Genomic DNA, 24,127 nt, shown 5'->3' with positions numbered 1-24,127 from the left:
CCGCGCGGCCAAGGGATCCGCCGCCAGGGCCTTTAAAACAAAACGAATGAATGAAGCGCTAGGGCAGGCGCGCGGGACGGCCGCCGCGGAGCGCCACGGGCTGGGTCTCAATCGGGCCACCGACCGGCTCGTTCGGCTCCAAAACTCGTCTGCGAAGCCCGCTGGGTGCCCCCGGGGCTTCCCATTTCCCCGCTGATCCGGCCAGAGCTCAGTCGACCCTGGGAGCTTCTTTGCCCCCCACCTTTATTCGCACCCCCCACCAAGGTTCCCCTCTCTGCAAACCCCGGAGAGGGTGGCGGTGGCGTGGGGGGGGTGGGGGGCGGGGGGAAGAAATAGCTTTTAGAAACCCGATCTGTTGTTTGCGAAACACAATCGCTTTTTTTTTTTTAAAGCGACAGGGTGTCTAGACGGCCACGTGACGAGGCCGGAGCCGGGCGCGCCACTGCGCAGTGGAACCAGCAGAGCAGAGGGCCCGCGGGGGGTGGGGGGGAGGGAGGCGGCGGCGGCTGGGGGCGGGGGAGGGAAGGGGGAGGAAGGAGGAGGGAAGGGGGCGGGGGCGGGAGGCCTTGCGGGAGGCGACGAGCCTGGGGCACACTCACTCGCTCGCACGGCGCGCGGAGGATCCTGTCCCCGAGCCGCGCCAGCCGAGCCAGCCGGGCGCCTTGCTCGGTCCGCTCGCCGCGCGGAGAGAGCTGCTCCAGACAGAGCCAGCCCGCCGGCGCCGAGCTGCCGAGAGCCCGGCCCCAGAGCCCCTGAGTGCGGCGCGGCGAGCCCCCGGCGGCGGCGAAGGACCCGAGCGCCAGGAGAGGGCGGACGGGGGACAAGGAGGCTCCCGGCGCGACGAGGAGACTCTCAGAGGAGGAGGCGGCGTGAGGACACCGGGGCCTCCTGCCGCCGCAGCCGGGTTGAGGCGAGCAGCCCGTACCGAGAGCTCGGCGGCCGGCAGCCGCCAGGGGAGGGGGCGCCGGCGGCCCCCGCACTAGCCAGCCGCTTGCGCCCAGGAGGGCGAGAGCGCGCGACCCGCCGGGGGCCCGCTGCTGCCGCCGCGCCGCCCTCCCCCGCGCTGTCAGCCCCGCCGGGCGCAGCCGCCGCAGCATCTCTTGCCTCTGCGCCCCCGCCAGCCCCGAGGAAGTCCCCGCCGAGGACCAGAGCTCCTGGGAGCGAAGGAGGAAAGACCAGAGACTCCCCTAAAACACCCAGACGCGGAGGATTGGAGGAGCCTAGCCAAAGCTTTCTGTGGATTAAAAAGATATACGATTTTTTTTATTTTTTTGCCAGAAGAAAAGGAGAGGAAGACCAGCGGGAATCTGCAAGGAAAAAGGGGAGCTGTAACTCGTGGATACATTTTTTCCACCCTTCAAACGTCTTGTTCTACTTTGTAAACATTTTCTTTTTTTTAAACCCCAGCTCAAGTCTGACGGCTCCAGATCTCCAGGGTGCGAGGAGGTGGTGGTGGTTTTCATTTTGGGCTTTGCATATTTGGTTATTAGATTCTGAGCCTTTATTTCGCCAGACATCTCATGCGGGGTGAAGTCCACTCGGCCCCCTCCTCCGAGTCTTCGTGTGCACGGAATTTGAGGAGATCCGGTTACTAAGGATATAGAGGAAAAAAATAAATCGCGTGCCTGGTTTTTGTTTTTTTTAAATTGCCTGCTTCTCCCCACCCCCAAATTAAGTTGCTTAGCAAGGGGGAAAGAGGCTTTTACCTCCCTCCTGCAGCTCAGCCGAACGCCTTCCGTTTTTTGCCCCCGCGGATCTTCCATGTAGGAAGCCGAGGCTGGCGAGCCCGACAGTCGGGAGCCGCTGCGGGGGGGCCTCTTTTTGGGGAGGCGCCGACCCCGGCAGGCTTCGCCGACCCCAGGGAAGCGGCGGCTGCGTTCCTCCGGGGTGCGCCGGGGCCCGAGAGCCGCGCTCGGCGCGGGCCGCGCGGGGTGGGGCAGCCGGAGCGCAGGCCCCCGAGCCCCGGCGGGCGCCTCCGGGCCCCCGCGCGCGCCCCGGCCTCCGGGAGACTGGCGCATGCCACGGAGCGCCCCTCGGGCCGTCGCCGCTCCTGCCCGGGCCCCTGCTGCTGCTGTTGTCGCCTGCGCCTGCTGCCCCAACTCGGCGCCCGACTTCTTCATGGTGTGCGGAGGTCATGTTCGCTCCTTAGCCGGCAAACGACTTTTCTCCTTGCCTCCTCGCCCCGCATGTTCAGGACCAAACGATCTGCGCTCGTCCGGCGTCTCTGGAGGAGCCGTGCGCCCGGCGGCGAGGACGAGGAGGAGGGCGCGGGGGGAGGTGGAGGAGGCGGCGAGCTGCGGGGAGAAGGGACGACGGACGGACGGGCACATGGGGCCGGTGGCAGCGGCGCAGGCAGGGCTGGCTGCTGCCTGGGCAAGGCGGCCCGAGGTGCCAAAGGTCACCATCCCCACCCCCCAGCCGCGGGCACCGGTGCGGCCGGGTGCGCCGAGGCGGATCTGAAGGCACTCACACACTCGGTGCTCAAGAAACTGAAGGAACGGCAGCTGGAGCTGCTGCTCCAGGCCGTGGAGTCCCGCGGCGGTACGCGCACCGCGTGCCTCTTGCTGCCCGGCCGCCTGGACTGCAGGCTGGGCCTGGGGGCGCCCGCCGGCTCGCAGCCCGCCCAGCCGCCCTCGTCCTATTCGCTCCCCCTCCTGCTGTGCAAAGTGTTCAGGTGGCCGGATCTCAGGCATTCCTCGGAAGTCAAGAGGCTGTGTTGCTGTGAATCTTACGGGAAGATCAACCCCGAGCTGGTGTGCTGCAACCCCCATCACCTTAGCCGACTCTGCGAACTAGGTAAGAAGTTGTTGGGCGCCCGCCCGCTCCCCCTGGCGCTGCAGTGACGGAGGAGAAGCCCCCGTGGGCTGTGAGCGCGGAGCCGCCGCTCCGGAGGGGAGTGCCCAGCCCTTCCTGGTAGGAGGCTTGGGGGACGAGCGAAGAAGGGACCGGGGAACTGGAGGGCGTTCCCGGGGGTTCCCTTCCAGATGTTGCTCCCAGGCTGCGCCGATGGCGGCGGTGGCACTGCTGGGTGCACACGCTGCAGAGGCGGTTAGACATGAGACGCCCTCACTTCCGGATCAGCTAAGGGGTGCAGAGAGAAGTAGGGGTCACGCCTCCCCCGCACCCGGAAAGGCGTTGAGGTGTGTGGCCGAGTTGGATTGGGTCCAAGCCCGCCAAGGAAGGCTGGGAAGTCTCTGCTCCCGGAGTCCATACGGGGAGCCACTCGGGCTCAGTGGCCGCGCCGCTTTAGGGATTTGGGGGCAGAGAGGGTTGGGATGGGAGGCCGAACCCTCACAACTCGACCCTCCACTCGGCCAGCCCAGGGTCGTAGAGAACGAGGAGTCGGAAGTTGGTTGCTCCCTGCTTTCCTTTCTTCCCGCCCCCCCCAAAGCACGGCCTTCGCTGTAGGGGTGGTCTGCCGGCTCCCCCGGACCCTGCCCCTGGCTGCGCCGGGCCTGGACGGAGACCCCCGCCGCCGCCTCTTTATCCGCTCGGCCTCCTCCACTGCTTCCCTTTTTCCTGGGTCTCGGTGCAGGGTGGGGGGAGGGTGCCCCCCGGTGCCAACAGATCCTCCTAAGTTCCCCAGCGCACTTGGGGTGTCTCTGGGGTGGGCTGGGAAAGGGCAGCCGGGTGCTCCCCGCGCGCGCGCGGGTGCCTCCCGGAGCGGCGAGGGGGGGGGGCCGGGGCGGGGGTGTCGGGCGGTGGGAGTTGGGTCTGAAGTTCGGGGCCTGGGAGGGGGGGCCTCTGTCGCCCCCCGTCCTGGGGACTGAAGTGCGCGGCCCGCGGAGCCGCGGCGGGTCGGGTGGTTTCCAGCCGGGCCGGCCGAGCGCCGCGGTGGCGTCCGCAGACGCGGAGGAGCGGAGCCCGCGGCTGGCGCCAGGCGGCCTCTTTTGTTTATCTGACAGCTAAATATCAAGGCAATCACCGCCTCGCGGCCCTGCCTCCAGCCCCCACAGCTAAGACAAACAGTTGGGCCAAAAGAATGCCTCTGTTATCATAAGTTTTTATCTCTGGTTCTCATGGCTCGGCATTTATTTTCTCTTTACTTTCTTAATTCCAGAGTCTCCTCCTCCTCCTTACTCCAGATACCCGATGGATTTTCTCAAACCAACTGGTGAGTAGATGATTTTAAAAATATCCTTCCCCTCTGAAGTTAGACACACAGCCTCTCGAATGCGGTTTTTATGTCCTGGCAGCGGCGTGGGGAGGTGCTGGGGTGGGTAGCCTGGAGGTGGTTATACGTTGTTTCCTGTGTTGGAAGTTCGGGTTTTTGTTTTTGTTGTGGCTGGAGATTACATGTATGCATATGTATGTTATATACCTATTATGTGTGTATAACATGTATATAACACGTATAAGTTTCTTAGATATGCTTTACAATTTTTTTTTTTCATGTATTTGCACCGGGACCGAAATTGGCTCAGGTTTAACACGTGGAATTGGATCCACGCAGGAGTGTCTTGGGAGCCAGAGGGGACAGGCTGATGGGAGAATTGGGAGGCTTTGTGAGTGCCAGTGGAGTCAGGGGGAAGCATGGATAATTCGGGGGAAGGGAAGGCGGTTTAAAAAGGTGCAGAGACGGCTTGTTGGGAGGAAAAGGTTAGAAGACTGAAGAAGCCAAGACAAAACCACCCCCATGGGTTTCCTCCCCTCCCTCCCCGGCAAGTCAGCACTCCTCCCGGATTTTCTCAGAATTCTAGGTCGGGGCCATAAAAGTGTCTGGCATAGCTCTGCCTGCCTGTTGCTTTGTCACCGGGTGGCGCGGGGCCAGGGCAAAAGCTCATTGGAGACTGGCACCAGCTCTGTTGTGATTGTCTGCATTCAACTCCTGGCTGGCAGGGCAGGGCTCACCCTGTGGAGCTGACATTCCCCGGGGGGAGGCGGGGCCAGCAAGGCAGGGCTGTGGGGGTGACAAGCGGGTGGCCCCTGTGTCCAGGAGCCCCTTCTTACCGAGGGAGGTTCATCAGCTGAAGGGTAGTGATTGTGACTTTGAAACTCGGTGCCCTGCGTACTGGATGCCTGGAAAATAGAGTGTTATTATTATTTTTTTTTTTTTGCCAAGGTTCTGAGAAAAGTGAAGGGTTGGGCCTCATTGCGCTCTTGGAGTTCTACAAGTCCTTGGCCTCTCCTGAGCTTTGCCTGTTGGGCTTTTCCCCCCACTAATTAAAAGTTTTGCTGGGGCGTTGTCGTAAATTAAATACTTTAATGAACGGTGTAACCGAAGCCCGCAGCCCTCCCGGGACTCCACGCTGCTCCCTCACGTCGGGAAGGCGTTGCTGCTTGCCTTGCCGGGTGCCTGTCTTTAATAAGTGGCCTGCAAAGCATGTGATATTTTGCTTTCGATTTACAAAACACCAGATAAATGGTCATTAATGAGGAGATAACCAGCTCTCTGTATGTGTAGCAAACGGTAACTGAAATTATCAAGCCCTGTTTTCTCAAAGAATAACTTGGATGGGGTTTTTGGCTTCAAGAATTCTTTCCTGAGGTTAGTACTCCAAAGGCCACTTCTGTCCAGTTTTTGTTTTTTTCTTCCCTAGTCTTCACATTTGGAGGTTTTCCCCAAAAGAGAGACAGACCAATCACCTTGACACCCCCCCGCCCCGCCCCAGGGGTAAAGGCAACTAAGGGTAAAATGTCCCCAGAAACCTACACCCCTAGAAGAAAAGCGGTTGCATTCCCTAGCGTTTCCTGCAGAGATACCGGAATAAGCCTGCTCACCGGATTTAAGCAGCCATCCTGCCAGGCCAGGACCTTTTCAGTGAGTGGAGTGATATATTTATTCATTAGCAAGTGTTGACATTAGGTAGCAAAATGTGTGTAAACAGAGAAGCCACAAAGACAGGAATGTGCCATTTCCAAGGGGGGAGAGAAGTTCTGCAGATCAGCCAATAGGAAGTGATTAACCTGCCAATCGGAAGCGCAAACAGCTGGTTACTCACCCAAAACGCTTTGTTTAAAATAAAACAAAACAAAACAAAAAAAAAAAAGAAAGAGAAAAAGAAATGAAGGAAAGGTGGTGATGTTTAAGGACATGGAGGGTGGTAACAGGAAGGCCCCCAGGGAACGCATGGAAGGGGCTGGGGCTGGTTTTGCTGGCTACTAGGGCCAGGGGTGATGAGGTCAGGTCCATAGATGGAGGCCGCCCCAGGTTTTTCTCCTCACCTTATACGTGGGAGAAGAATATTTGGCTGGGGAACTTAGATCTACCACTTACATGCATTCTTTTTTACTTTTAAAATAGATTTCAGAGAGGAAGGGAGAGAGAGAGAGAGAAACATCAGTGATGAGAGAGAATCATTGATCGGCTGCCTCCTACACACTCCACACTGGACCTGCAACCCCGGGCATGTGCCCTGACCGGGAATCGAACCCTGACCTCCTGGTTCATGGGTTCACGCTCAACCACTGAGCCACGCCGGCTGGGCTGCCGCCTACATTCTTAAGTTTCTAAGCTCTGGGTGGAATTTTTGGTCTTGGGTTACTAGGTGAGAACCAGTCCTAAGGCTTTTACAATGGACAACTGTTAAAATCTTAACCAGTTGCACAACTGAGGGAATCCCTCCTGTGAAGTCTCCCAACTTGGGAAGAGGCCGTGGGAAGGGGGCTGGGTCCTAACCCGCAGCCTTCGGAGGGACTCGGGGCTAAAAGCCACGCTCCGTTTTGCTGTGGTTCACTGCCCCCTCTGGGAGGGCCTGACGTTTGTTGACCTGGGTGCCAGGCGGTCCCGAGCCAGCAGCATTTTCCGGGGAGGAGCGTTAGACTAGACGTGGCTGAACCTAGGGACCGGGTGGCTGAACCTAGGGACCGGGTGGCTGTGCGCCCTGCGGCAATCAGAAGTTAGGAAGACCCTCTCCTTCCCTCATTGCGCAAGGGGCAGGGGCATGGTGTTTGCAATTAGGTGTCACTTCATGGAGGGGATTGCTCTGCAGGCTCTGTTCCTGGTGCCCCAGGGTTTGAAGAATGGCTGGGGGCCGGGGCTGTTGCTGGGTGTTAGGCCCAGGTAGCTAGTGTTCGTTGGCAGATGGAGCCTCCGAAGTCTAGTTCAGAAGTTAGAGACCTAACCTGCCTTGACCTGCTAACTCAGCCTACTCTGACCTTTTCCAGGCCCCTTTATAAATCCAGATGGTCAAAGAGTTGCCATTCATTTGCTCAGTTTTGGGTTCATTCATTCATTCTTGCAGGCCTGATGATGCGCCTGCCTAAAACCTGGGATGCTTCCAATGCAGTAGGTTGTCCTTCTGTGACCAGGGTTATGGATTGGGGCAGAGCTGGGACACTCGGCGTTTGGTGGTGGTGGTGGTGATGGCCGTGGGTCCTCTGTCCTGGACAGCATTTAGGAAACTCGGAACTAAGTTGACAAGACTATCCTGGCTCTGGAACCATTCCCTCGGTGAGGGGAGTGGGACCCCAGCTTCCTCCCCTTGTACTCCTCCACCGATCCCCCCCAGGCTTGCATCTAGGACAGGGACCGGTGGTCCGTGAGGTCCGAAAGGTTGGCGACCGCGGTTCTAGGACTCTTGCTGCTGGGAGAGGGAGGGATCTCTCCCACAGGCCCCACACTTGCTGGATGCTTGGTCATATTTAGGCTCTAGGAGTGTGTGCCAGCCTGGGCTCTGGGGAGTGGGCATCACCGGCTGTAGCCCCTGACTGCAGCTGTTCTCTGGCGGAGCCATGGACCTTACTTTGTACGCCTGGCAGTAGCTTGGGGCCAGTCGGGATGCCGAAGCCTCCTAGCCTGCCTCCCTGCAGGGCAGGGAGCGAGGGCTCTGGTGGCCTGGGGAGGGAGCGTTTGGGACAGGTGCTGACCCCTTGGGGATGGCCCAGCGCCCCGGGTGGTCCCTTGCGCTAGTCAGTGACGCCTCAGTTTACCGGGGTGCCAGTCGAACAGGTATACTTTGCTACTTCACAGGGGTGGTGGGGAGGCCTAATTAATGTTTGTAAATCCCTCCCGAGATCAAAGACTCTGCAGAAGGGCAGAGCACCCACCATTTCATAAAAAACGCTTGTGGTTGCCAGTGCGGAGCTGGCTTACCTTTGATCTGAGACAGGCCGACACCCTGAATGTGGTCCCGGCTCCGCTCGGAGAGGCCGGGCCCTTCCTTTGAAACACACCTTGCCCTGGGAGTCAGCCAGCCAAGACTGGGTGGGGGGAGCGGAGCGGAGCGCCCTGGGTAAGTCATCGTGGTTGATGTGGGAGTGCCTTCCATTTGGGGGGGTAGGTAGCAGCCAACCTGTAGAACATGTAAAAAGACCATCAAAGTAGCTTAGACAGCGCAGGGGACACGCCATGTAACAAGCAACTCTGTTTCCTGCCCTCCCCCATTGTTTTCCACTTGATTAAGTGTATCCTGTAAAACTGTATATTCCTGTTAGGAATTGTACTTTACACGGACACACAGCCTCTGTCTTCCCTGCCGCCCGCCACTCCTTGTCTCCCCCTCTCCGGGTTAAAGAGAGTTCTTGAAAAGTTGTTTTTCCAGCCTGAGAGAATGCTGGAGAGGGATGAGAGAGAACCGAGGCGGCTAGCCAGCAGAAACCCAGAGGTGCTTGGGGGTTACCTGCAGGCCCCCTACCTCCCTTTATGGGGTCACAGAAACAGCTGCGGGGCTAGTAAAAGGGTCCCATGGGCTACTGGCCTCCGGACCGCTCTTTTGCTTGGTTTCCTATTGACCAAGTGGCTCCAGTGGGAAGCTGGAACGCACATCCCGGTACCTCCTGCCTGGGGCTGGGGCTGGGGACTGGCATCTGCAGCATCCACTCTGGTGTGGTGTTTGCTGCCAAGCCTGGAAGCCCCTTCTCTGAGCCGGCCTTTCTCGCCGGATTTCAGTCGGACCGGGTCTGGTGTAGTTTTGTTTCCTGGGACTAAATTCTGATTCCTGGGCATTATTTTTTTGTTTTCATCGCTCGGAGGGAAGTTGGTCAGTCGATTTCTCAGCCCGGTTTGTCATTACCCTCATTGACTTGCAGGTCACTGGGGCTAGTACCTGAGGGTTCAGAGACGTGAAGAGAAGCTTCTAGTGTAGTTCGCACAGACAGCCTCTGAAGGTAAAGGATCAGGTCCAGACAGCAGAAGGGGACTCCAAGTGCCGGGTGCCAGGAAGATGTGACAGGAAGCGAGGGCAGGGAGCCTCGCAGGCCCGGGGTTGCCCGGGAAGGTTTCCAGAGACGGGGAGTTTGGACGAGGCCTGGAAGCAGGCAGAGCGCATTTCCCCTCTGGCGGGGAGTCTCGCGGGGAATGCTCTGGGTCTTGATCTGGTGGTGGCTCTACACAGGTGTACACACGCATGAGTGTACAGGTCATCGAGTTGTACTTGGGAGGTGGATTCTCTCCTGTATTTGCTGCCCCTCCGTTAAAAAGGAGAAAGAAGCCCCTGTAGCCGGGACACCAGCCTTGAGAAAGTCCTAAGAACTGGGAAGTCTGTCTTGAAAAAGATGAGGGTGAGACCTTGGACCATGGGGCTGGCAGAGAGAGGCCCCCTGGGTCCAGGCAAGGAGTCCCTGGGGTCCATGGCAAGAAGACAGCTGCCAGGGGGGAGAGTCAGAACCTGGGCCTCCTTTGACCTTGGGAGCTCCCTGGTTTCCTCAATGGGGGGACTTGCAATAAAAGAGGAGAAATTCCAGCCAGTCTGCGACCGAGCCTGACTTGACTAATGATTAACTGGCCTTGGGAGCCCAGACGGGTGACAAGGTGCTGTGGTCTGTCCGATGATGGGCAGCGAGCCCTGCGCAGCCCATTCATAATCAGCCTCGTGGCTGGGAGTCAGCCGTTTGGAATGTGTGGTTCCTCTTTAATGCCGGTTAGAATGTGCTTAAAAATTAATCTTGGTGCTTTTATTTATTTGTGTATTTATGTCTTCCCTCTCCCCTTTTCACATCCACAGCAGACTGTCCAGATGCTGTGCCTTCCTCCGCTGAAACAGGGGGAACGAATTATCTGGCCCCTGGGGGGCTTTCAGGTAAGACACCTTCTCGGGTTTTCCTGGCAAATTCCAAGACCTTGAAATTACTGGAGACGGAGGAAGGGGGGTGGCCAGCCTTCTGTCGCCCCAGCTGGTCTGGGATTCTCGCTTTCCTGTGCGTTAAACTGGCTGCGACCTCGTTGTCACTGGGGCCCTTCCGCTCACCATGCCGAAGTCCCTGACACGCCAGGACACAGGGCTGGTCCCTGGGTGAGGAAATGGGGTCCACCTGGGACCGGGGTTGTGTTGTGTTTGATGGTTGTTGTTAAGCAACTCCTGCTTGGGGGCGGGCGGGGGGCTCCCACTTGGCGCCTTCGTTGTCCTTAGTTCATAGGTTTCGGCTCTGGTTTTTGCTCTTGTCCTTTCGGCTTTGGGCGCCTCCAAGGGGATGGGTCCACTTTTCGGGAACTTGTCGAAGACAGGTCCCTAGTGTAGGATGGGCGTTCAGAGTCGATGCCTTTGATGCTTCTCCCAAGTCCTAATCCCCCCCCCATCCAGCTCAGGGCTGGATGCCGCAGGGACAGGGTCTGGGCACTGAGACACAGGCACTAACACTGCTACCCAGGAGACAGGGTTTTCCTTGGTGCTGGGGGTTATGGGATTGGATGGGGGGCGCTGGGCAGCCGTAGCATCATTGTCCCTGAGAGACGAGAAGAGAGTGATACACTTGGAGAAGCTCACTAGCAATGGGCCCCGAGAGGCATTGCTGTTCTTTCCAAAGCCACTCTGTTTCCACCTGTCTTTCTCGCCCCAGGATGCCACCACTGGGCTTTCTAAAAACTAGCTACAGCCAGAGGAAAGGACCCTGGGGGACATCCCAGCGGAGTCTGGGCATTTGTCCTTTCTTGCCTTGGTCTGGGGCACCGGCGTAGGACCATGGCAGCTCAGAGGGAAGCTGTAAGGCTGTCTGTGGGGCGCTGTGGTGCCTCCTCCTGTGAGGTGACTGACCGGTCAGGCGTCGCTGGTCAGGCGTCGCTCGGGCCCAGGTCATCCCGGGCAGCCCCGCCCAGCGCCGCTCCAGGAATGGAGCTTGCGAGTGTGTCTTCAGGGAGACCTTGTTTGTTTTTATTTCTATGCAGTATATACTCTGAGTGTTATCGGAGACAGAAGGGATTGTTTACTCAAAGCGCCGAATGAAAACTGAGCAGGACAAAGAGGGACCCCCAGAGGGGAGGGGGCTTAGGCCGGGAGGGAGGATGGGAGTGAGCCAGAGCTTGCAAGGAGGGGAGGCCCCGCGGCCACGCGGGAACAGCGTCTTTTCTGTTTTCTCTGCTTTCTAAGGCTCCGAGAGTTCCTGAAAGAAAGAAGGCCGGGGGGGGCGGGGGAAAGGGTCTGGGCAGAAGAACTCCGGATCTAACTCAGGACGCTGTTGGACGGTTTTGTTTCTTAAATCCTGCGCGTGCAGGAGGCACCCAGCCCCTCTGAGCCACATGAGGTGAGCAGGGGAAGTGGCAGGTTTGTCTGATTGATAACATCTTGTCTGTCTCCTGCTGGAGGAAGTGACGACACCGCGCTGTGCGCCCCACGAAACAGGACACCCCGCCGAGCCCCTTCTGAGATGGGTGGGCTTCTTGTCCCCAAAGCTTTTCCAGTTCTAGAAGGAAACGGGGGTAAAACAGTTATTAATCCTGCCCCCCTTCACCCCCCCCCCCCCCCCGCCATAATTGCAACCAGTTAGATGAATGAGGAGCTGCTAGGAAGGCGTGCTTCCCTCTGAAAGGATCCCGTGGTTTAACAAAACTGCAAAGAGGGGGAAAAAAGGGGGGGGCGCCCCAACATGAAAGAGCATTTGTTTTGAATTTTAGCCCTTGATTTACTAATTCCCAAGGCTTCAAAGTTTGAGCTCTTTCTTCTTTCCGTTCGGAGTTGGAGCAGTTTATTAATAATGTGCCGTGGGGGGAAATTGAAGAAATTGTCTTTTGGGCTGGTGCCAGCGGTTTGGGGGGTGTCAGGAGGGGAGGTGATGGGCATGGAGAAAACCTAGGGTTACACCCTTTGCATCGAGAATGCCCCCCAAAAGATGATTGTACTGGCCCGGGGCCAGGGCAGAGGGTTTTGTAAATGGAGACAGCCCAAACCTCCTCCTCTTCAAGAAGTTGATCTTTCCATGGGGGGGGGGGGCAGGGCTGGGTGTGTCTGCCTTGCAGAGGATGAGGCCATTGGGGGCTGCGGTGGCTGCAGAGCCCAGGAGGGGGGGCCCTGCTGGGCAGGGGAAGGGGGGTGAGCAGAGGCAGGAGGGTGAGAGCCTGCTTTGGGGATGGGGGGAGGTGGGCGTCAAGGTGCAAGCGGTGAAAGCGCCCACCAGGACTGCCCGCCCCCCCCTCCTCCGCCTTGAAATAGCCTCTCTGAGTGTCTCTTTCACAGGCCCCGGTGCTGTTTTCCTTCCTGTCCTGCCCTGGCCGAGAGCGGCCTTAATGAATGGGGCTCAGTTTAGGGTGGGCGGCAGGTCGGCAGCGGGAGCCAGGGCTTGATGCTCTTGGCAGGGGAAGAAGGGAATGAAAAACAGCCGCATGTGAAAATGTGGGGCCTCGGCTGTGGGGGTGGGGCCGTGCTCAAAGGCATGCCCCTCCTGAAATGCAGGGTGACTCCAAGGCGGGCCCTTCCCTTTCCTGCGAGGAAGGGGAGAGGAAGGGGAGTGGGCGGCCGCGGCCCTGGGAGCCGGCCTGCTGGCTGCGGGTCGGAATTCCAGCCTCGCAGCGGGGCTGGCCCCGCCGGGGACGGGCCCTGGCCTTCGGGCCTCGCAGCGAGCACACCAGCCCTGCACGCTTCCCGGCGCGTTTTTAGCAGGCGGGGCCTCGGGTCCAGGAGAGCGAGCTTTCATTTCTGACAGCCGGGCTCCGAGACAGACGGATGGCTCCGCGCAGGGCCGCGTGGGCTGTGCGCGCATGCGCGCCAGCGTGCTGTGCCGCCAACCCCCCCCCCCCCCCCGCCAGGCGGGCGGGTGCGCAGACCCCGGAGCAGACAGGTGCCCGCGGGCGGGCCTGGGACTGGCCTGGGCCCCTCTCCCACGGGGTCGATGGGCTTCTTGAGCTTGTGCGCTTTGGGGTCAGGGGAGTGAGTGTGGGTGGGTCCTGAATTGTCGCCTGAGGACGGTGCCTTTTGCAAGGCACCCGACTCTACCACCCCACAGAACCCCAGAACGGGCCCTGGTGCTGGGAGGTGTCGTGGCCTAGGAAGACCCCCTCCGGGAGGAGAGGTCTGACCCTGACAGGAGCTTCTCGGTTCGGCTTGCTGTTGGCAGGGGAGGGGATTGGCTCCCGAGCTTTCGCTGTGTCCCTGGCGATTAAACGCATGTGCTAGACGCTTCCATCTCTGCAGCTCCCGTCTGTGGTTTCAGGGAGGGGGCTGTTACGGAGCGTGCCTGCTGTCCTGGTTTGCAGGAGGGCGAAACAAACACCCTCTCCCTTGGAAGTTCCAGGTTATTCACCCGTTCTCCAGCCTCCTCCTCCTCTGTCTACTGGAGTGCCTGGCGCCGGCTGGGCCTCACGCATGCAGGCCTCCCCGGTGAGCGCAGGGAGTGGAGGCAGCCACCTCGTGTCCTTGTTTAAACTTCCAAAGAGGTGGCCCTGGGGGCTTCCAGGAGGGCGGTGGGAAGCAATGGAGACCATCTCTTGGCCGTGCCAAGTCCTGCTTATTGGAGAGACGCTGTCCCACCACCCAGAGGGAGGCCAACTCCTTTGCCAGGTCTGGAGGCCCGTGTAGAGTTGTGTCTGAGTGATGGGAGTGTCCTCGCTTCAGCAGCCGCTTCCAGAATCCTCCTTGATCTCTGCTGTCCTCTGTGGTAGTCTCAGAGGAGTCTTCAGACATACCTGTATGATCTGAAAATTGGGTCCTGGCTCAGTCCAAGTAGCTTGGGGAAGCTTGCTCCATGTTTTACGGAAAGCTGTTCAGCCTCACGTGAACAATTAACGCATTGTCTGGGCTGGGATGGTGATGGCAAACGGGGCGCCCGGGCGCCTGTGGCTGGGGTTTTCGGTGTCTCCTTCCCCTGCCTGGGAACAAGCACTGAGCTCTCCAATGCCAGGCGGGGGTGGGGTGGATTGAACTCATCCAAGTAGCCAAGAGCATTAGGCTTGGAGGGATGAGTCAGATGGACCCGGCACATGTGACCCTTCCCTGCTCCCCAGGCCGCGGGGAGAAGGGACCGTCTAATCTCTAGGGACCCAGTCCATATCTCGCTAAATGCCAGCATCGTGACTCAGGGCCAGGGCCCGCTCACCTGGGGCACACCCACACCGTGCAGATCAGTCCTGGACAGCAGCTCGGGCTGTTGGCTGCCGCTCACGGCTAAAACCCCTTTTGTCCCAGAAAGAGGGAGGCTGGCAGGCAGGCAGGCAGGGGTTAAATGCAGGGTGGCAGCCTTTAAAGGCTGGGGCAGCTTGGGGCTGCTCTGCCTGCCAGACTAGATGGGCTGCGGCCTCATGCATCCTGTTGTTGAGGCAGAGCAGGCAACTGCGAAGGGGGAGAGGGTCCGGGGGAGAGGGTCCGGGGAGGGCTGAGGTGTTGGTGTCGCTTTTGGCTATGGTCTAGCACACTGCCCCGCCCTCCCCCTCCGGCCTTTTCTTAGCAGAGCCCGGCTGCAGCTGGGTTATACTGGAAGGCCTGTGGGCCCTGACTGGTTCGGTTCCGTGAATGGACTCTCCTGAACCACAGTCTGTGTGTCGGCGGGGTCCTGGCATCCCGTAGTTTTTGAGGACAAGTTGGGGAACCCCAGGTGGAAGGGGTGGGAAGGGTCTGTGTTCCTGCAGGGATTTTCTTCGGTGGCGGGAGCAGGTTTTCTGGGATTCTATACAAGTGGCCTCCCCTTCACCCGCCATTTCGCTTTCTGCGGGTTCGGTGCCCCAGAAATAAAGCCGTTCCTACGTGGTATGTTGCACACCCTCTGAGGAGTGTGACAAAATCTCTCTCCGCCCCATCCTTCCCCTCCTCCGGGAGCCAGCCCTTTGTCTGGGGTCTCCGCACGGTAGACACTACCTAGTAGCCTCCCGGTGATCAGACCCACCCTTAGTTTACTTCCTAACGGCCCCAAGTGCACTAGTCAGAGGACTGAGGCTGGTGGCCGGAGTGGGCCACGGAGGACCCACAGTGCTAAGTGAAAAGGTGTGACTGATCCCAACGTACACCTTCCTGAGAAGAACGGAGAACGGTACGAGGTAGTTCGGGAGAGACCGCATTCACATAACTTGTGTTACGGTATATGGCTGTAATTGTTAGTCTCTTACTGTGCCTACTTTGTAAATTCAACTATCACAGGTGTGTCTGTCTAGGAAGAAACTTAGCGTATCTGGGGTTTGGTACTATCCGCGGTTTCAGGCATCCACTAGGGGTCTTGGAACGTCTCCCCCCCAGATAAGGGGGGCCTGCGGTATATGCTGCCGCAGTGAAGAATACGGGTGTCTAGCTTTTAGAGCCTCTTCCCCAATAAGGCTTTTGCTTGATTGTGGACACTTGACAAGGTGTGTTAACCTGTGCCTTCCTTCAGGAGTCTTTGACGTGGAAGGGACCCATGGGACAGGCTTTCCTTTTGGGGTGATAAAAATATCCTGGAACTAGCCCTAACCAGTTTGGCTCAGTGGATAGAGCGTCGGCCTGCGGACTCAAGGGTCCCAGGTTCGATTCCGGTCAAGGGCATGTACCTTGGTTGCAGGCACATACCCAGCAGGGAGTGTGCAGGAAGCAGCTGATGGATGTTTCTCTCTCATCGATGTTTCTAACTCTCCCTTCCTTTCTGTAAAAAAGTCAAGAAAATATATATTTTTTAAAAATCCCAGAACTAGATAGTGGTGCTGGTTGCGCAGTTCTGTGAACGCACGCACTGTCACTTGATGGTAAATTTCATGTTAAGCTAGTTCGCCACAATTTTAGAAAGTAGTGCCTTGTGGTAGCTTTTAAGTACTTGCAGATATTTAGATAATCGATAAAAAACGGTGACTCTGCAGATAAAAATGGGGAGACTCCTGTTGGGTGCCTGGGATCCACTGTTGATAGGCACTTGTTTCCAAAGCCCCTGTGAGGTCTCCTGGGGTTGGGGTGTGCGTCGATGAGCCCAGCTCTCGGACTCCGTTCACCTGAAGGAGAGTTCCCTGTGGTGTGTTTTTCGAGCCTGGCCTTTCTGTGTGGGAGGTGCCTGCCCCGGTTCCCCACCAGCTCGAGGCAGAGGCTGTCTCCCAAAGCCTGGGGTCCCCCCCACCCCCCAATCTCCCGCTGGCTGATCGGACCCCTCCTCTGGCCCTGCTGCCGGAGCCCCTGGTCCCCCGGGTCGACGCGACATCCTTGCCCGGGATCTAGGGCTGCGGAGGAGGCGGGAGGCGCGCCTGGGAGCCCCCCCTTTGCGGGAGCCCCGTGAGGATACTGTACGGCGCGGCCGCGGGGAGGTCACCACTGGCCCTACCATCCTCGCTCGTGCTGAGTGGCCAGCCCGGGCCTGGCGGCCTGCCTACTGTCACGGAGAGGCTTCCTCTCCGGGCTATTTTCAGCGGGAAGATATTATTAACTGCTGAGGCACAGCGCTGCCTTTAGTGGCTAACACACCGAGAAAGCCACCGTCACCTGTTGGCTCCTTCGGGGGACCTGGCTGCCCCCGGTCCCCTCCACTTCTCCCCCTGGGGACCCAGGCCCTGGCCTCGCTCCTGGGGAAACGGATTGTGGACCCAGTCCCTGCCGAGGAGAGAACGAGGCTTTCTGTGAAGCCTCCCCTTTCCGGGTGTAGAGAAGGATGGCGTCTGTGTTCTAAGGCGGGGAGATTTGGGGACGGGGACGGGGCCCTGGGTGGAAAAAGAACTTTCTATGGAGTTCAGGACGGGAGTTTAAACCGGGGCGATAACTTTCACCTTGTAAGCGGACAGGAAACATTGGGACAAGACAGGAAATTGCATCATTCCTTTTATGAGAAGAACTCCAGAAAAAAGTTGTTCCGTGAGAGGTAGTGGCCGGCCCTGTTCACCCCCTTCTTCCCTTCCAAGCCCCACGAGAACGTCCAGGCCGTTTCTTTAAGAAAGAGGCCGTTTGAGAACTTTATGTTATTTTTATTATTTTAAAAAATATTTTACCAGAAGGGTCACCTCCAGTTGAAGTGCCCGCTGCAGCCGTGGTTCCCGGCGCACTGAGGGACCTTTCAGGACGGGCAGCTTCCTCCCGGGCGGCGGGGCCGGGGCGCTTGGCCGCCAGCGCGTTCTGGTTTGGCTGCGCAGCCCTCCGCACTGAGCCCCACCCAGTGTCATTAGCTCTGCTTTAACTTGCAAAAAGAAAAAGGAAAAAAAAAAATCGTATGTATTTAATTTTGGTGGGGCTGGGTAGGCGTTTCCTCGTGCCCTCGGTCCTTCCACCCGGGGGTCTCCTTCCCCTAAATGGAGGTGCCTGGCATTGGCAGGTTGGAACTCGGGGCTGCCTTTATTTTGAAGCCACTGAATTGCCCTCTACCCACGCCCCCCCCCCCCACCCCCACCCTCCCCCCTGCACCCCAGCCCCCAGTTCCCTAACTCCTGAGGCTGTTTCTAGGGCACCAGTGGGGAGAGGAGAGGAAATAGGGGGCTGAGTGTCCCTGGGACGGCCAAGCCCAGTAGCTGTGCTCTGCTCTGGTGTGGGGGGGGGGGCCTTCCCCCAGAAAGAGAACTGGCCGCAGCCCCGCCCCATGGTGGTGTGGACGAGGGGATGCTGACCTGGGTGTGAAAACAGTGTCCATGGACTCATCTCTGGGCTTCTAAGCCTGATGATGCCATTGTTCGAACGACCCCCACCTGTGCTGCCGAGAAGCTGGAGACCAGAGGGGAAGCCGTGCGCGCGTGTGTGTGTGTGTGTGTGTGTGTGTGTGTGTGTGTGTGTGTGGCCTGCTTGCTCCCCACTGCCCCCCCCCCCCAGCTTTTTCCCTTAGCGTGCGGGGTTTTGTTTTCATAACACCACCAGAGCCCTGGGGTGTGTAAAAGCATTGTTGAACACTCGGTGAGGGTAACTTGTCCAAACAGAGCAGGGCGCCAAGGCAGAGCGCTGTGGGCAGGTGGGGTGCCCACAGAGGTTGCCGGGCCGGCGCCTGGCTTGGAGACGCCTCTCCGGATCCTCTCAGCGCAGCCGACTGGGAAGTCGCCGAGGATGGGGTTTGCTCTCTCGCCTTCTCCACGGGGAGCCCAGGACAGGGCCTTTCTGGCTGACCCCTGCCTGGAAGGCACGGTTCCTCCCAGGATGGGTTCGCACGTGTCTTCCTCTGCCAGGTGTAAAGCTGGGCGGGCCGGCTGCTTGGAAGCCCGCGTGTCTCTGGTCCATTCACTTAGCAGCTGTTTACTGAGCACCTGCTCTGTGCCAGGCTCTCTGGGGTGTGGGGGCTGCCGTTCTTGGGCCCTGAGAGAACGGAGGGCGGAGGATGGGGTGGCTTCTCGGAAGGAAGGTGCCGTTGGGTGAGTGACGCGGAGCCAGGCAGGAGGGGGCTGCTTCCCAGGCAATCTCTCCAGGACAGAAGGAGCCGGGTCCCTTGGGCTTGGGGCCAGGCCTGGGGGTGCATGGACAGGCCCCTGGGGTGATGGAGCCCACAAGGCAGGCTGAGGGCTTCTGTCGCGGGGTTTGCCTTCTGCTTCCACTGTGTGGTCTGTTGAGAGTTGATAACAACAAAGCTTGTGGATAAACAGAGGTCTGTCTCCAGCGCCGCCCCCCCCCCCCCTTGTTGATTGTGAGGTTACAGCAGGAGGCACAGTTAGAATCCAGACCCTGGCAGCGGCCTGGGTGTGCAGAGAGGCGACCAGCCAAGCACTGGCTCTTCCAGGGACCACGGCCAGGGACCCCTGGAAGGGTCGTGTCCTGGCAGCCACAGGGGAGGTGGGATATCTGGGAAGCCTGGGAGTTCCGCTTCTTGGTGCTCACGAAGAGCACCTGGGGTGCACCTGTGCTCTCTAATTTGAAATCTGACGGTCAGGCCCGTGTCAGGTCCCAGTGTCAGGTCCCAGCCCGGAGGTGAGGCCTTGGCCTGCCTTGGGGGGAGGGGTTGAACGTAGTCATCTAATACTCAGTTACCAAGGTGTTTCATTTTCACACTCATCCTGCGGGTCCCTTCCCTGGGGGCTGACTCATGCTAATTTAATTAATCTTGCTCCTCCGTGGAGCCCCGTTGGCCTCTGGCTGGGAGAGCTGTTTGGGCCTGGAGTTAGATCGGGGCAGAAAGGGCAGGACGCATGACACCTCCAGTTTCATCCTGCCAAGGGGGGGGGGGGTCCCCGCCCTTCAGGCAGAAGACAGCTGGATAACCAGGCCAGGGGGTGTTGGTGGCTCTTGTCTGTTCATTTCTGTTTCCTTTTTGCTTTCTAACGTGGCTAGTCTCTTAATAGGAACCGTAAGGCGCCAAGAAAGGGCTGGGCTCTGCTGTCAGCAGTCACACCCCGGAGGTTAAATTGTCTCCATCCACCCACCTGTCCCACCTCCCACCACGACCAGTCACCTAATGAGGTTGGGAGTGTGTCCTACCCCAGTCGGCGAGGTGAGCTTGTGAGGCTGGGAAAGGGTCAAGAAGAACCGCTCCCCCCGGGGAGCACTTGTGGGGACCTTGCGGGCCTCACGCTGCCCCGTAGCCAGCACGGCCCCTTCCCCCCATTAATGAGTAACCCAGAGGGAAAAGCGAAAGTTGAGTTCTTCTGTGATTTGGGGTGCACAGTACAGTTCTTAAAACGTATGGGCTCCCACTCCCAACTCAGTGGGGTCGCAATGAAAACCCGCTGGGGATGAGGCCTGGAGTCTCGGGGGGCCTGCCAAGATTCAAGCCCCCCCATCCATGTCAGCTGGAGGCCCGGTCCAGGGGGCTGAGAGAGAGTTAGAACGGGAAGGAAAGCAAGTGATTGGACCTGGTCTTCCAAGTTCCTTGCGGTTCCGACATCCTGTGATTTTGGGCTTTTGGTTTTGTGGTGGAGTGGGAATGAGACCCCTGTTGCTGAGGTAGTGGGGTGGCTAATGGCCCCTTCTGTGCACGAATGGCGATTGCAGTTATTCCTGTGTCTTGGCTTACACACTCTTCCCAGAATGAGTGACAGCCAAGGAATCTTTCCGCAGGAAAAGGAAGATGCCTTCCACTATGGCATAGATTTCCGGGGTCTTCGGGCTGGCGGCGGGACCCCCTGCACTCAGGGGGCTGTGCAGGGGGGGCTTTGGGAGAAGCAGGGCCGCCTTTTTCATTGTTCAGGGGAAGACATACCTCACATTTGCCATCCTGACCATTTACACGTGTGTGGTTCAGTGGCATTAAGTACCTCACATAGTTGTGCAACCATCACCGCCATCATCTCCAGAACTTCTCAGCTCCCCAAACTGAAACTCTGTGCCCACTAAACACTAACGGGGGCCCCGTCTCCCCAGCCCCTGACAACACTTCCTTTCTGTGAGTGTGACTGTTCCAGGCACCTCCTAGGAGAGGATCATATGGTGTTTGACCCTTTGTGTCTGGCTTGGGTTCATCCGTGTTGTAGTGACACGTGTCAGGACTGCCTGACTTGAAGCGTGCCTGTGTACGGCTGGCTTATCCATTCCCCGTCGGTGGACACGGGTGCTTCCAGCTTTGGGCTGTTGCGAATAGCACTTCTGTGAACACAGGTGGTAAATCCTATCTTCAGAACTCGTCTGGGTTTAGACCCAGAAGTGGGATTGCTGGGCCAGGTGGGGGTTCTAGGTGAGGGTCATACCGCAGGGCCATCTTGACTTGTGTGTCTGCATAGACTGAGCCCTCGGGCGGCCCATCTTACTCCTGGAGGTGCAGCTGGGTGGGCGTGAGGGTGAGCGGGGGAGGGGTGACTAAGTCTGTCCATGCTTTGGGGGGAAGGGGTGGCCTGGCTGTGCAGTGATACAAGCCAGACTGGAGCCCACCTTTTGGAGGACTCCGGGCCTCTGAAATGGGGGGCACAGCACCGAGCAGCCAGCTCTTTGTGTTGGACTCCAGGGGCCCGGTGGTGGCAGCCCAGGGTGGGGGAGACGTTTCTGTTTTTTTTTCATTCCATTGGCGTCCTCCCTGGAGGCTGGGAGGGCCCTGGAGAAGGGGGGACCTCAGGCCCAGGAGGTCCTGGGTGCTCTGGGGTGAAAGGGCTGGGGTGGCTGAACAGAGAGTGTGTCAAAGCCAGAGAGATTAGATTACAGAGGCAGACAGAAGTAATGATTAACTTTCCCAGTCTGCACACTGTCTCCAGTCTGGCGTTCTGTTGTTTTTCCCTGTAAGTACAGTGTGGGCCCCGGCCTGGCCAGGCCCTGGGTTGTAAAGAAAGGAGGAATGAGGTCTGGGAGTGAGCAGGGGGTGGGGGGCGCGGGGGCGCGGGGGGTGGGGAGCCAGGGAGCCTGCTGGAGGAGGAGGCTTTTCCATCGGCTCCTGCACTGGAATTTATTGGCCGGAATGCAGTAAATGTTCAAAATGTCATCCCATCCAACAGTTTTCATAATTGTTATGGAACAAGGGGAGCTGGGCAAGGGGAGGGGTGAAAAGGACTTTTGTTTCCTACTGTATTTTTCCACGTCTTCCGACGGTTTTCCCTCCCAGTCTAGAAAACCTGGAGTCGAGTTGGAGCTGTGGGGGGGCTGGGGTGGGGGAGCTGGAGGTCATTGTGCAGGGGGGCTGATTAAAAGGGGCCCACAGGAAAGGCAGAACCAGGCAGCGCTGTCCTGTACCTCTGGGTGTGTGTGTGGGGGGGTGACCTTTGGGAAAATTGGCTTAAGCATTCGTTTTTATTGAGATTCTTACAAACTGTAATATGTAAGCAACATATTTACAAGTGGTCAATGAAAAGCAGAAAGTGAGGGACATTTAGTGGTTTCAGGAACGGTTCCTTGGTTGGATTCACGTGTGAGTGTGCGTGCATTCCCAGTTGGGGATCCCCAGGCAGAATTTGGGGGGAGGGGGAGTTCTCTGGACTCGCTCCAGGAAAGAGGTGGGTGGGTTTTGAGATCTGATTTGACCACCTTCCTGTTGCCACCTTCACATGTGTCTTCCTGGGAGTGGCCAGCCGGGGTCCCTACCCTGTGGGCGGGCAGGTAATGCCAGGCAAGCCTGGGGGACCCCTTTCCGGAGAGAGCTGCGGAGTTATTTGGGGGTGTCGGTGCAGCCTGGAGTGGGAAAGTCTTGACGTTACAACTTGAGAAGTTTTAGTGAGGCTGGATGTATGCTCAACAACAGCCCGAGAGGCCCGTTTACTGTAAATATTATGAATGGAGTTGGCTGGCCTGGAGTCCCCACCCTTCCTCGGAGGCCTCTGCCGCGGGCAGGGCTGGCCTCCTCCGAAGGCAGGCAGCCGGGTACACGCTATAATTTGCATGGCTGACGGCTGGGGCACAGGAAGCCGCGTCAGCCGGGCTGGCGAGACAGACGGGAGCTTTTTGATTTCTGTGGCTTCCCTCCCCTGCCCGGCGCTCCCCTCGGTTAGATTCTCTGACGGCCAAGCACTGTTCTTAGGAAGGACCCCTGGGCTGGCGGGGGGCGGGGGGGCGCAGACTTGGAGGTTTGAGGGGCCTTGGGAGGTGGGGGGGGGCCCATTCGGGGAGCAGGGAAGTACATTTTAGCTCTAGTAACTGATTAGTCATCACAACTTGTCTGGAAGGCACAGTCACACGTTAGTCTTCCAGACCAGCAGGACCTGCCGATCAGCCGATCAGTCAGCTCGGGAGAGTTTGCAGGAGGAGGGTGATGGGTGGGGAACGTCAGGGCGCCAGGCCCGGGGCCACGTTTGAAGAAGGGTGGTGAGGAAGGAGATCCTCCTCTGGGGACTCACCCTCTTCCTGAGGGTCATGAGTGACACGACAGAGAGGACCCAAGTTGGTGATTCCCTGAGATTGGCATGTCAGTTTAGAGGTGGGCACAGCAAAAAGCTGACCCAAATCTCCTGGTCCTTTTGATTTTGCTTTGTTTTTGTTTTATTGTTGCAAATTCAATGCAAAAAAAAAAATGTACGCTCTTCTCCCAAAGTGATTTTCTTACTGTCCGGAAGGTAGTAAAAATAAGTGGAACCAGCACGGATCCTTTGTGAGGCATGGAGTGCAGCCAGAGCCCGTCAGAGCCGGGGGTGGGCCCATGGCGCTGTTTTGCCCCAACCCCCTTCCTGTTAGTTACGGACCCGTCAACCTGGGACTCCGAGAGGGCAAGCCACTTGGCCAAGGTCACGGAGCAGCTTGCTTGGCACAGCCGCTTCTTGGTGTGAGAAAGCTGGACCCCCACACTCAGCCCTGAAGGGGGCATAGCGTTTCCGAAGTGTGTTCTGAAGGACACGTGTTTTCTAACACCTGCCAAGGAGCCCTTGGGGACAGGTGGCTTTAGGGGCCTGGGGTGGCTGCCCACCCACAGCTCACACCTAGCCGCCTTCTGGCCTTGCATCCCAGCTCTGCTGTTTGGCCAGTGACTGTGCCTCATTTCCCCGTTACCGTAAGGACAGGAATAGCCTGCGGCCTCGGAGGGCTGTTTGGAGTCGCTTTGGAGCAGGGCCTGTACACAGTAGGCGCCTATTCGGTGTCGGGTCGGGCCCAGAACTGTTCTTCCACGGGGATGGGGTGGGCAAAGGAGAGGGTGGTTAGTGTTTTCCCAGCAGCTGGAGGCCCCGAGAGACGAGACCCTGGGGTGTAGCTGCAGGCTGAGCCCTGGCTCCCCGATCGTCATAACCGCCCTGGGAGGCTGGCACCGGGACGCTCTGCGCTGCCAGGGTTCCGTGGGAGGTCGATCTGGACTGGGGCGGGGTGTGCGTGGGGGTGTCGCACCACAGCCAGAAGTCCCTGAGGGGCAGGATTTGGGGAACTCGGTCGGTTGGGCCCAGGGAGCTGAGGAAGTACCCGGCCTTTGAAGGAGACCCTATGGCTCCCCCTGCCCACCCCTCAGTCCAGCCACCTTCGCGGAGAGAGCCTTGTTAGAGAAATCCCGCTTTCTCAGCCCTCCGGCCGCGGCCAGAATCCCTCCTCCGGACCTTTTGGTGGGAGTGCTTGGCACGTGGGTGCACGGGGGGCGGGGGGGGGGGGTCTGAGAGGCGGAAGCGCTTGGAGTTCCTTTCCACCCCGTGGGCCGCTTGCTCCAGACCCCAGAGCTGTCTGAGCTGCCTGGGGATCGGAGTCCTGGCGTGATCTCCCGTGTCCCGACGAGGGTGGAACACGGCCGATCAGAGCTGACCCCAGAACCCAAGCTGACCCCAGACACCTCATCCGGTTTTCATATGTTTACTTTAGTTCTGGGTCATTTG

General features: G+C 58.7%; 2 protein-coding genes across 7 annotated transcripts in view; one reads left to right on the top strand and one right to left on the bottom strand.

The window, feature by feature from the left end:
- SMAD7 (SMAD family member 7) overlaps positions 1–24,127 on the top strand; it is a 31,889-nt gene that overhangs the window by 1,930 nt on the left and 5,832 nt on the right. The window contains exons 1-3 of one of the 6 annotated variants that reach the window (XM_008148269.3): positions 2,187–2,796; positions 4,061–4,114; positions 9,888–9,959. In XM_008148269.3, coding sequence (XP_008146491.1) covers positions 2,187–2,796; positions 4,061–4,114; positions 9,888–9,959 — 736 coding nt within the window. Of the gene's footprint in view, positions 1–2,186; positions 2,797–3,008; positions 3,141–3,264; positions 3,349–4,060; positions 4,115–9,884; positions 9,960–24,127 lie in introns of those variants that run through there. The other 5 variants (XM_008148268.3, XM_054723746.1, XM_054723745.1 and 2 more) reach the window with 5 other exon arrangements.
- LOC114234001 (translation initiation factor IF-2-like) lies at positions 1,510–2,120 on the bottom strand. Its single transcript, XM_054723748.1, has 2 exons — positions 1,707–2,120; positions 1,510–1,591 (listed from the first exon to the last, which is right to left on the bottom strand). Exons 1-2 carry the CDS (start codon positions 2,118–2,120, stop codon positions 1,589–1,591), a joined length of 417 nt encoding a protein of 138 aa, XP_054579723.1. The 3' UTR covers positions 1,510–1,588.

This window comes from Eptesicus fuscus, chromosome 12 (genome assembly GCF_027574615.1).
Source record: "Eptesicus fuscus isolate TK198812 chromosome 12, DD_ASM_mEF_20220401, whole genome shotgun sequence".
NCBI classification, from domain to species: Eukaryota; Metazoa; Chordata; class Mammalia; order Chiroptera; family Vespertilionidae; genus Eptesicus; species Eptesicus fuscus.
The sequence above is the reverse complement of the archived record's forward strand: the minus strand, read 5'-3'. Positions and strand labels throughout refer to the sequence as shown.